General features: G+C 34.7%; 2 protein-coding genes across 5 annotated transcripts in view; one reads left to right on the top strand and one right to left on the bottom strand.

Moving 5' to 3' along the window:
* The window catches only part of Ndufaf5 (NADH:ubiquinone oxidoreductase complex assembly factor 5), a 30,616-nt gene extending 26,597 nt beyond the window's left edge, over positions 1-4,019 (bottom strand). For both annotated transcript variants that reach the window (XM_005320466.4, XM_040275966.2), the window contains exons 1-2: positions 3,798-4,019; positions 1,272-1,312 (exon numbers count right to left, since the gene is read on the bottom strand). In XM_005320466.4, the coding sequence (XP_005320523.1) occupies positions 1,272-1,312; positions 3,798-4,019 (263 nt within the window). The remainder of the gene's footprint in view (positions 1-1,271; positions 1,313-3,797) is intronic.
* An 11-nt stretch (positions 4,020-4,030) lies between these two features.
* Positions 4,031-12,802, top strand: part of Esf1 (ESF1 nucleolar pre-rRNA processing protein) — a 72,670-nt gene continuing 63,898 nt past the window's right edge. Inside the window, exons 1-4 of one of the 3 annotated variants that reach the window (XM_005320467.5) lie at positions 4,031-4,187; positions 5,650-6,328; positions 11,398-11,747; positions 12,570-12,683. In XM_005320467.5, the coding sequence (XP_005320524.2) occupies positions 5,692-6,328; positions 11,398-11,747; positions 12,570-12,683 (1,101 nt within the window). In that variant the 5' untranslated portion in view covers positions 4,031-4,187; positions 5,650-5,691. The other 2 variants (XM_021723146.3, XM_021723147.3) reach the window with 2 other exon arrangements.

Consider the following 12,802-nt stretch of genomic DNA (forward strand, 5'->3'; position numbering starts at 1 on the left):
TCCTTCCTACCACGTTGTCCCCTTTAAAAAACATCATATCATACTATATCAGTATAGACATCTAATTATAAGCCATATGTTTAAGATAATTTATGACAAAAAGTTAAAACTTCATCTACTAGTAACATTTCTTCCCTAAAAAACTAGAAGAGTCCCTGTTCAATTTTTCTTAAAAATATATGTCAAAATTATAGAACACCAGTAGTTAAAGAACCTGTGGTGACAGTCAGTCATTTTCTGTATTTTTAACCTAATGTTCAATATCTTGATTATGAACATAGGCAATGTGGTGTAGTTACATACACAGGTTTTAGAATTAGAAAGACAAAAGTTCAGATTTTGTGTCTGCAATTTACTAGCCCTGTCACCACTGATTTAACTTTGCTATATTCCATTTTCTTCATCTAAAAATGAAAACATTACAACTTTCCATCAGAGTTGGTGTGTCACATGAAATAGTGCATTTAAAATATTAGGACAGTACAAACATTCAACAAAAATTAGCTAAATTAGTTATATTACTGATTATATAAACTTATTAAGAGAGTCTCAGATCCTACAAATAAAGACATTTAAGAGTTAAGTTTTGAAAAGTCAACAGAAGATCAATATTGAGAATATAAACTACTCTTTGTAAAAATAAAATATCAATGCAAGGATAGTTAGAAAAGTATATTTAACAATTTAATTCCAAATACTTATGTTTAAGACTTGCTATTAGGCATAATCACAGGTCTCTTCATAGACTTAACTGAGCTTTGTTCAGCCATGACATAAGTTTGTAAATTGAAATGGATGTAGAAAACTTAATGTTTCCTTTATTATATCACAAATGACCTATAATCCAGTCAAAATGATTACAGTAGTTTTTTGTTTTGTTTTGTTTTTCTTTTGGCTCTTTAAAATAATGGAACTAAAGAAATAAATGAAATGGGGGACCTATTTGAAACAATGAAGCATTTTTTTAACCTTAAAAATTAATTCATCCCAAGGTACTTACTTTGCAAAAATATATCTAAAATACAGTTGGAATTTGTGATTTTATAAAATTCCCTTTTTTACAGACAAATATAATAAATTCACCCAACCTTGGTTTACTTTAATGGATGGCTTTTAACCAAAAGTGCCTGTAGTCCCAGCTATTCAGAAGGCTAAGGCAGGAGGATCATTTGAGCCTAGGAGTTTGAAGCCAGCCTGGATAATACAGTGAGACCCAAATCAAAGGTAAAATAAATTAAAGTTGATTATATTTTAAAATAACCATCATTTACCTGGATATGTCATATATACGGTCTGCAATCCGATTTCCAACCTAAAAAATTACAAGAAGCAATGAAGTATATATGTCAAGTAGGTTAAACAGAGAAGTAATATTCTTTCCCCAGTATTCCACAATCAACAGGTTACTTATGTTTTAGCATGATGATAAGTAATTCCCTTTATCCTTTTCCTATTTTAACAAGAAAATTTCAAATCCTGAATAGGAACACAAAATATTCCAAGAAACAGGCAAATTATTCTTCAGAAATTAATTTAATGAAATCAAGATGAAACTTTCTTAAGAATGTGTGTGTATGTGTGTTTACAGTTTTACATTCCATAAGATCACAAAAATGCCGGGCTGGGGCTGTAGCTCAGTGGTAAAGTGCTTGCCTCACATGGATGAGGCACTGGGTTTGATCCTCAGTACCACATAAAAATAAATAAAGATATTGTGTGTTCATCTACAAATAAATAAATATTTTTAAAAAAAAGATCACAAAAATGAAAAGTAACAGGACACAAAAGGCAAATTAATGCCCAGATATATTAGCATGAGTATATGTAAAAGTGAAAAAAATTAGTTAGCTAAGATTTATTACAGAAAAGAGTAGATACAATGAAAACTAACAAATCTTATGGAACTCTTAAATGAGTTAATAATTTTTTGAGAGATATTTGCAAATTAGAAAAAGTCAAATCTGGGGCTGGGGTTGTGGCTCAGCGGTAGAGCGCTTGCCTGGCATGTGCGAGGCCCTGGGTTCGATCCTCAGTACCACATAAAAATAAATAAAGAAAAAGTCAAATCTGAATGAACCCGTCCCCCATCCTCATTCCAATTTAAAACAGGTCATTTTACTGGGCTACCTTCATCTGGCAGGAATAAAGATGTAGGGGTCTAATATTCCCTACATTTTACTCCCTCATAAACATCCCAGAGTTGCAATATGTGCTTTGTTGACAGGAGGAGTGGCAAGGAAGGAGGTATAGCACAAGTCTTTTCCCAGAGGAATTCACTTTGTAGATCATTCCTAATATCAGTGCATTTGTTTATTATAAAATAACTCTCATATCTCATTTATTATAAATCTGCACACTGACAAGGCTTCAAAATGTAATCCAGGTGCTTTTCTTGGAAGGAAATAGGGATTAGGAACACACATCTTCAAGTACATTAAGTACATGCCACCATGAACTCTTCAGGAGGAAACCAGTAACTGGTAAAATCAGTATAGTGTTGCACTGTTCCTTACAAATTGAGAGAGATGAAGTTTATTGACAGTTGACTTTTCTCTCTAATAAACTCTATCAACCTCTAAGCATTGTCTCATGTAAGGCTTCCTAAAAAGTGACACACTGACAATCACCTGATCAAGCCAGTGACTGCACAAAGTTGTGTTCAAAGTAGGGGCCTGATTAACGTGTGGTGCATTAGCTTCAAAAAGCTCACTGAACTTAACTCCAATTTTGCTCCACCCCTGAAGGAATATATTCTGATCCCTGAGTTCAGTGCCGTTTCAGTATAAACTCTCAGTCCATAGACTTCCTAGGCAGCAAGGGAAAGAGGTCCCTCAGACTAGAACAGACAAATCAGGAGATCTCAACTTAATTTTCCTAAAATATAAATAAGATCACATTACTCCACTGCTTAAAACCACTTACAGGCCTTACGCTCCTCTAGGGCAGTGCTACAAAAAAATCATGAGTACCAAGCAAGTAATGTAAAAATTTTTAGTGGCCATGTTAAAAAAGTAACAAGAACTACGAGAAATTAATACATTTTATTTAACCCAATATGTTAAAAAAATCATACTAACGTACTCAACAAAAAAAAATTGAGATAATTTATGTCCTTTTTTTGTATTCGGCCATTGAAGTCAGGTGTTTATTTGACACTTATAAAACATCTCAATTGGACTAGCTGCATTTCCAAGTCTTAGTAGCCACCAATGGCCAGGAGTTTACCATCCTGGATGGAACAGAAAGAGATTAAAATCCAAAGTCCCTAATAACGTGGGCCACCCTGACCTCTTTTCCCATTACCTCCGCCACTGGAACTTCATTGAAAGCTTCTATAAGGTCCTTTCGGACTCAGGGGCTTCACAATAGTCTTTCCTTTTACCTCTGAGGCTCATCCCACCTTACCCCACTCCCCTGGCCCATCGCTGCAGGGGCAAGTAGTTTGCCTGAGCAGCCGGGCCAGACCAACGCAGGCGCTATACCACTTGTTTCCCTCACATTACTTCTCTAACTGAAATTACATTTCTTGTTGTCTACGCCTGTCTCGCCTTTTCCCCCTTAAGATGAAACCATGGAGGTAACTCAAGCAACATTTTGCTGAATGAATGAATGAATGAAAAGGCACGTTAAAAAAATATCCAAGTCCAGCCTTTCTTTGGTGACAGTAGAGGCCGAGAAGAACACGCTGCGGGTCAAGGTCACAAGACTAGATCCAGTCGATCCAGGCCCAAAGAGAGTTCCCGGATCCGAACATCACAGGGTACGGACTGCCGGCCCGCGGTGTCCCCCAAACCTACCTCCTCTCTCAGGTAGTCAAACTTCATTGGCTCGGGCTGCTGGGCCGCCCAGTTCTTCTGTTTTCTCTTCAAATTCCGGTCAAAGATATTCAGGGCTCCGGGCGAGGTATTACCAAGGGGAAACACACCGGAAGCGACTTCTCTGCCGCCAAGGTTCGCTGCTAGGACCCTTGCCGCCGGAGGCCGTCGCCACAGGCGCCAGAGCCTAGCCTGTCTCAGCATCTTCAGCTGCGACGCAACTGGCCAGCGTGTTTGTCTTGCGCCTGCGCCCGCGCTAAACGGAAAGAGGTGAATGTAGAAGTAGTTTGGCCCAGTTCGCGTGCCGTTACGGCGGAGCGTCACGCGGAGGATTGTGGGTCCCATGTGAGGCTTGTGGAGAGTTACAACAAGGTGAGTGGGAATGGACTTGAAAAGAAGGGCTCTGGAGCGGCTGCACCAGTCTCTGACAGGATCCCCTTCGGATTTGTGAGGGGAGCTCCGCTTCTTCCTTCTCCGTCCTCGCTGTTGAGGCCCTCTCAGTCCTCTTCAAGGCTGCTTCTTTGGAACCTCAGTCCAGTAGGTTCCGCCTGAAGATTGGGAGATGGGAGGAGGCGTTGGTTCTGGGTCCAGTCTGGTATACCTGCGTTAGAGGGTGGGGTGGACTATCTGGATGAGGGCACGCATCCAGAGGTGAGATCAAGTCGATTTCCGGTCTCTGAATATTTGATGTTTGTAGTGTGCTTTATTACATTACCTCTACTAGTTGGATGAGACGGTACCAACTTCGTAAGGCTGTTCAGAGGATTAAGTGCTATAATGTATCTAAAATTCATAAATGCATCAGCGAAACATTTTTTTCTCGGGATATGCAAAAATTTTTTTTCAAGTTTAAGAAAAACCATAGCTTTAGAACCGGCCTTCGTTTTTGAAAGAAAGCAGTACCTTACAATTTGATCAGTCCGTTTTTGCTCTTAACAATCAATGACTTCAGACGGTTTGCAAAACTCAAAACTGGGTAAGCCGAATCATCAGAGACTTTACAAGGGACCACTGCTAGTTCATTTTCTCTCTCTCACTTACACACACACACACACTTTCTCTCTCTCTCTCTCTCTCTTTCTTTCTCTCTCTCTCTCTGTGTGTTTTGGGGGATCAGCTCATGTGGGCCATAGTCGCTTCTACACAATTAATTATAGAAGGAAGTGGTATCCACTAACTAAAGTGAGACTTACGTGGTACTTGGAGGATGGTTGAATTTAAAGAGGGAACTTTGTAAGCTAACCTGATTTGATTGGTCTGGTTAGTTGCGAAGCTAACCTTGTAGTACTAAATGCTGTTGGGAGTAGCAGGAGGTAAAGAATAATAGAGAAAATGGGACCGTTTGAAGAAACAAGTGAGACCAATTAAAGCTGGGGAATCTTCATTACGTCAGCTTTCAGCCTATAATTATAATACATATAGGTATACAGCTAAAAATATGGAAATTCTAAGTGAGTGTAATGGGCTAATAAACATTTGCCCTCTTCCATAAAACCTTGAGATTCTGCTTGGTTTTCCTTAAATTTGTTTCTTCGAATGATTTGTAATAGCTAAGAGGATATTTTTATGTTTTTGATTTTCTTGCATGACCCCGAATAATTTGGAGAGATTAAATAAGACTTTTTACTTTTATTTTATGTACCTTTAACTTAGAATATGTTATGAATTAATGTTTTAAAAACATTTATATTAAGTATTTAAATATTATTTGATACTTAATATTAAACTAATATTTAATATTAAATAAGTATTTGATATTGATTTGATATTAAGTAATATCTAAATATTATTTACATTTCATTGATGTATGTAACGTGTTTTATTTGTTTTTTAGTATTTGGTTTCTTCAAACATTTGTTCAGTGAGAGATTTTAAAATGTCATCCAAACAAGAAATAATGAGTGACCAGCGGTTTAGACGAGTTTCAAAGGATCCCAGATTTTGGGAAATGCCAGAAAAGGATCGAAAAGTCAAAATTGACAAGAGATTTCGAGCCATGTTTCATGACAAAAAGTTTAAATTGAACTATGCTGTTGATAAAAGAGGGCGCCCCATCAACCATAGTACTACAGAGGACTTGAAACGTTTCTATGACCTTTCAGATTCTGATTCCGACCTCTCTGATGAAGATAACAAAGCACTGAACCAAAAGAAAATGAAGAAAAAAACCCAGACCAAAAATGAAATAAAGTCCAAAAATTTGACTGAGAAGAAAAAAAAAGAAACTGAAAAAGTTAGTCAAAAGGATTCTGAAAATAAAAATAATGTAGATAATTCTGAAAGAATTCAGCAAAAGAAAAACATATGTAGATTTAAGAAGACAGATTTAGAAATAAGTCCCAAAAAAGATAGTGAAGAATTTACACATAAAAGTACACAAGTGAAAAAAAACATTGAGTGTAGTGCAGACTCTTTTCCCAAAGGAAAACTAAGGACAGTAGGCTCAAGCACCTCTGAAATTGGGAAATCTACCAAAATCATTTGTCCGAAGACAAAAAGAGAAAAACAATCAGGTTGGTTGGAAAGAATTAGGGATTCTTTGATGTTAATCATGTTTATTTTTATATTGATCTTTTAAAACAGTAAACAGTTATGATAAGTTGGGAATGTTTAAATGCTTATATGTAAATCTAAAACTATGAAAGAAAAAATAACAAGATTTATTTTTTATTTAGTGCTAGAAGGCAGATGTAGAATTCCATTCTTAATGATTTTGATTTGTGTTGGGCATTAGTAAAGGCTATATGTGCTAACCAGATAAAGTGTTAATATGTAATCACTTCATAAGAAGAGATGTGTCTGAAGGTAAGGAGAATTGTATATTCATGTATTAATTAATTACTTTAAATATTTGTGACTAATTTGTGGTAGCTAGAACATGGGGTATGGTTCCCCATCTTAAGGCTTTTGCTAGCTTATTTGATGCCTTCGAGCAAATTAGAAAAAGGTATACTCTGAACACATAGCTCTGCAGAGCTCACAGTTTGGTGGGGGATAACACTTTTGAGAGAAGTAACAGGTTGTTTTCCCCTGAACTAAGCCGCTCTGCAGGATACATGGTTTGATGAGTAAAGATGGCTTTGATTTCAGCCCTTTCTCCTTTGTAGATGCCCATGTGCAGATAATAGCCCTCTAAACTCTGTGAAGTGGTCCTAGTCTAAAGTAGCACTATCCAACAGAAGTGCATAATTTTTGAATTTTTAATAGCCATGTTAAAAAGTGAGAGGAAGGGGCTGAGGTTGTAGCTCAGTGGTAGAGTGCTTGTCGCCAATGTGTGAGGCACTGTGTTCCATTCTCAGCACCGCCTATAAATAAATAAAATAAAGGTTCATTGACAACTAAAAAATATTTTTAAAACATTGAGAAGAAGCAGATGAAGTTAATTTTAATAACATATTAACCAGTTATATATAAAAAATTTAGTTTGTAATCAATATTTTATAAATTAATGACATTTACATCCTATTTTTGCACTAATCTCAAGTTGAATGAGCCATATTTCAAGTGCAAAATTGCTATTTATGGCTCCTTGCCACTATATTGGACAGCATAAATCTAAAGTGGAAGAAAATCAGAACCAGAGAACAAAATAAAATAACAGTGCCATAAAAGATGTTTAGCAGAGAGCTATAGTAGTGCATAAGAAGGGGCTGCTCAAGATGTGATAATCAGATAAAAAGTGCTAGAAGATGCATTGTTTTGATTGAGGTTTGGAAAGGATTTAAGTTTGAGGATCAAAGTATTCTACATATAGAGAACTATTTGAGCAAAGTTATGATTATTCATGTTGAAAAAGAGAACCATTTGTGATTAGATAAAATCTTGAAGAGGTAAAAGGGTAATAGATATAGAAATGACTATTTGGAACTAGGTAAGAAAACACCTGGCATCTAGTTTGTATTTACATGTTAACTGTTTAATAAAATTTTGTGTTCCCTCTGACAGCAGGAAATTTTAAATATTGATGTTGCTCATAGTTGATGTTGTAACTGAAAATTGGTGGTACCGATGAGCCAGATTGGCTACAATTATAGTATCCAAGGAGGATAGGCATTAGGATAAGACAGGAAGGTCTTGAGACAGGAATCATATTGGGAAAGTAGGAAGTATTAGGCAGTGGGCAGAATTCTAAATAGTAGAGATGAGGGTTTCTGGGACGGGGTCCCATTTCACTTGTAGCAGAACCAGACAGCAAACCTCATGCAAAATAGAAAAGAGATACGAATCTAATTACTGAAATTGAGTAAAATTGGACTGAGATCACAAGGTTGATGTGATGCTGAGTTTGTGAAGTAAGCTAGTCTAGCATCCTTGAGGTTCCTGTTAGTTTAGGGCACTGGATTAATATAACATCATTTTAATCCTTTCAACTGGTTTTAACAGAATATTCTTAAAATTCTTTTCTCATTTAATTTTATCAATAACCTTGAGAAATGAAAGATATATCAAGAAGCCAAGTTAAAGTGATTTATGTAAGAAACACATGGAACTGGAACTATAATTCATGTCTTCTGACTCTTTTTACCCCACCATGTTGCTGGCGTTATTTATATTGGTTCCACAATCTGGAATTAAATGCAAGGTCTATAAGGAAAAAAATAATATAAGGAGTTACAGTTTCATATTTGTCATCATATAATGTTCACGAGGGGTTTCGAGCTGTAGCTGAGTGGTAGAGAGCCTGCCTCAAATGTGTGAGGCACTGGGGTCAATTCCCAGCACCACATAAAAATAAATAAAGATAGTGTCCATCTACAACTGCAAAAATAAATAAAATGTTCATGACCAGCACTTGTAGGCCTAAGAATTTATTTTAAGTAAATAATTGGAAGTGTGTGCAAAGAATATGATTGCAGCATTATTTTTAAATTAAAAATGTTAACCTAAATCATTAAATGATTGATTAAAAATTATAGTAATACAAACATCTATGATGTGTAAAGTTTTAAAAATAGATTGTTTAATATCACCAGCTACTTTGAGAAAAATTTTGAGGGTTATATACCAAAATAACCCTGAATGAGAAGCTACTTATCATCTTAATTTTCTTCATTAAGCCATATTTTCTTAATTTTTTTTGCAGTGTACATTCATATAATTAGGGAGAAAATGGTAAAACAGCTTTTTAAAAAGTAGGTAATAAGTAGTAGTGTTTATAATAACTACTAGACCAGTTAAAATTGAAGAATAGGGACAGTCACTTATTTTGTAACCCCACTTTATCTAAAATGAAGCTTTGGGGCTTGGGTTATGGCTCAGTGGTAGAGCATTCTCCTAGCGTATATGAGGTCCTGGGTTCAATTCTCAGTACCACATGAAAATAGAGTCCATCAACAACTAAAAAAATTCTTTTCAATAAATAAATAAAAATAAAATGAAGATTTGTATGTTGTGGGCTCATATGTAATTATGTATTATTTCAACATCTTTGAAAACAACCACTGCATCACGTCTGTGACATTAGGAATATTTAGAATAAAGCTAACTTTTAAAAGTTAATTTAGTTATCTTATTTCTCAGTATTGCTTAAAAGTGAATTATGCTTAACTCATAATATCTTACTTTCACTTTTATGTTCTTCTGATGCCCTTACACAGAACTCATGATAATACCTTCTTTTTCAAATTGCTAGCCAGTTATTTTTATTACTGTGTACTTTGTGAAGCCAGAAATCAAAGCCCATTTCCTTTCCTCCTAACAAAATGCCTTTCATTCAGTTAATCTTAAGTCAAATGATATCTGTGCAAAGTCTTTCTTTTCATAAATATTCTTTGCAGACAAACTTAAATGTCTCTGGGGCTTAAAACATGGATTCATAAATCAATAAAATTTTTCCTTATTTATGAACTATCAAGGATGGGAATTATGTTACATATCATCTCATTTCCCTTCAACTGTTTCAATGCTCTGTATATAGTAGATAATGAATAAATACTGTTAAGAGTGTAGGACTAAGAGAAACCAAGTTTCAGGTTTTTTTTAAAAAAACTTTTAAAAAAAATTTTTTGTTGTATTTTGTATACCTTTATTTTATTTATTTATATGTGGTGCTAAGGATCAAACCCAGTGCCTTACACATGCTAGGCAAGTGCTCTACCAATGAGCTATAGCCCCAGCCCCAAGTCTTAAACTTTTAAATTTGCTTTTAATTCTCCAAGGTTTGAGTCTATGAGTAAGCAGAAATGTAAGCATCAACTTAAACATAATAAATTATGTAGGATATGGGGAGACACACACACACAGTAGTGATTGCTTATAGAAGTAAGAAACAAGCCTGAACGGGCTGGTTTTTTAGTGCTGAGGGCTAAAAAGGAATCCTAAACAAAATATCTTGATAAATCAGTGACTCTAAATAACAGTTAGTTACAAAGTTCAAAAACAAAAAAGTTATCATTTTTCTCTTTATAGGTAATCTCATCGAAATCACAATTTCTGTTGTCAACCACATATGAATGAGTCAATTTTATCTCACAACTCTGAGCTGTATTTCTTAATAACTAGCAGCCTTATTTATTGATGTTTTCTCTTGGAAAGGCACTTTAAATTTAATATATTCAAAACTGAATTCATAATCTCCCTTCACCAAAAAAACTAATTATTTTCCATTGTTTTCTATTCATCTAGCTAGCTAGCTAGCTAGTTAGCTTCCTGGTTCTGTAAGCCAAGAAGCCAGAACTCATCTTTGACACTTCTGAAACTTATGTTCCTTGTATCAAAAACCCCTGTCACTGATCATTACTTTTACCTCCTTAAAGACTCGGAAGTCTTCACTTCTGTACAATTCTACTGCCACCAATCTAATGCTATCTTCATTTCTTGTCTAGAGTATTCTACTGTCCTTCAGAAAGCTCCATTCACATCTACTTTTTACTCTCTCCAGCCAGTTTTCCACATTAACAGTCAAGGTGACTTCAATTTGCAAATCTGACAGTGTCCTTTTGAAAACATAGCAATGGTTTCCCATTTATTTTAAGAAAAAGTCCATCCAACCTGATCTGCATGGTTTTTGGATATTATGACTCCTATGTGAATCTTTAGTTCTATCTGTTTCTTAAGTGATTGCTATCCACAATCCAGACAGGATTATTGACTTTTTCCAACTGGCAGATCTTTAGATGCTTTCTTTGCTGTTTATAACAAAATTCCTTTATCTATTAATCTAATTTGATTATTTATTTTTCAGATAGTAGCTTAATTATATCATTTAGAAACCAGTATTATATGTTTTCAGAAAGCATGATATAACTTTCCTTTTTAGAATTTATCCAAGTTATAATTTCTTTTGTTGTGTATATAGGTTTGATTGGTTTTATTTGATACCTGTTTATTGATCTTCTTCATTCAAAGTACAGTGAGGACATTAATTACTTCATTTTTGCCAGTGATTGTCTAAGATAGGCCCGCCATAAATATCAAAGTCTATTTGCATGAGCTGGATATATTTTAAAATTTCTATTAAATAACTTAAGTAACGCTGAATTTTTTCATAGAAGTTTTATTTTTACTGTATAAAATGTCACAATATCTTGGATTCAATTTAATTCACTGTGTACTTTTCTCCTCCCTTAACATTTTGCAACAGTTCCATTCATAGTGGCAAGTGACACGAATGGTAAAATGTTTGACAAAGACACTCTGGAGGAAGATTCAGACAGTGTTAGTGAAATAGGAAGTGATGAGGAATCTGAAGATGAAATCACAGGTGGTAGTGGCTCTTCAGCTGATGATAATGGAAATGAAGATGATCAAAAGGAAGATGAAGATAGTGAAGAGGATACTGAAAGTGACAGTGGCCCTGATCTTGCAAGGGGTAAAGGAAATGTAGAAACTAGTTCTGAAGATGATGATGATTTGGCAGATTTATTTCCAGAAGAGCCTGGTTTTGAGCATGCTTGGAGAGAATTAGATAAAGATGCTCCTCGGGCTGATGAGGTAACATTTTAAATAAGATTATTTATGAATAACTTGTTATAATTATCTTGTATGAATAGTAAAATCAATATCATGAAATTAAATGGAAAGGAAACCGTCAGTGTACCTCAGTAGTAGAACACTTGCCTAACATGCATGAAACTCTGGGTTTGATCCCCGACATCACAAAAAATAAAATAAGTTAAAAAACCTTTTTTGGTAATAGTATTCTTTGTGTGTTTTGGAGTTTTTGGTTTTTTTTGTTTGTATTTTGTCATGCTGGGAGTCATACCCAGACAAGTGCTCTACCACTAAGCCACCCTTGCCCCCCTCCCCTAACCACATAGTAATATTTTTCATGATTCTGATTTAAACTTCTTGATATGGAATATGTTTATATAAATTAGAAGATGTCTGTCCAAGCAGATAAAGAAAAAATTCTACATAACTAATTAAAATTCACTTGAAATTTTTACAAAATACTTGTTTTAGTTAGTAATTTACCTTCTGTACCTACTGCACCTTAGGGAAATGTTATGGGGTCACATAAGGCCCCTCCCATGCATGGGTGACAGATAGTTTGACAAATTTAGAGTTTAAAAAAAAATCATTTCATGTCCATGTTCTAATTTAAGAACTGAGAAGCAAGTAAGTAGGTTTTTTTCTTTTTAGGTTTTACTATTGTTTAACTCTCTGGAAGTTCTCTTTTACATGTTGAAACAGCTTAGATAACTACTGATAATTTCATAACTTGTGGAAAAGAAAGTATACTTTTGAATTTTTATTTTTCAATCATTAAAAATAATATAAATTATACAATACTTAATTCTTTTCCTTTCTCAGATTACACATCGGTTAGCGGTTTGCAACATGGACTGGGATAGATTAAAGGCAAAAGATTTGCTGGCTCTGTTTAATTCTTTTAAACCCAAAGGAGGTGTTATATTTTCTGTAAAGGTGAGAATTAATTTCATTTTAAAGTAAAAGTTCTAGATATTTAAAGTTAGATTTGACTTTTTTTTTTTTTTCCTCCAGTGACTTAAAATGTTGTGGCTGTTTTTTTCTTTTATAGAAAA

The sequence above is a fragment of the Ictidomys tridecemlineatus genome, chromosome 5 (genome assembly GCF_052094955.1).
Source record: "Ictidomys tridecemlineatus isolate mIctTri1 chromosome 5, mIctTri1.hap1, whole genome shotgun sequence".
Lineage (NCBI taxonomy): Eukaryota > Metazoa > Chordata > Mammalia > Rodentia > Sciuridae > Ictidomys > Ictidomys tridecemlineatus.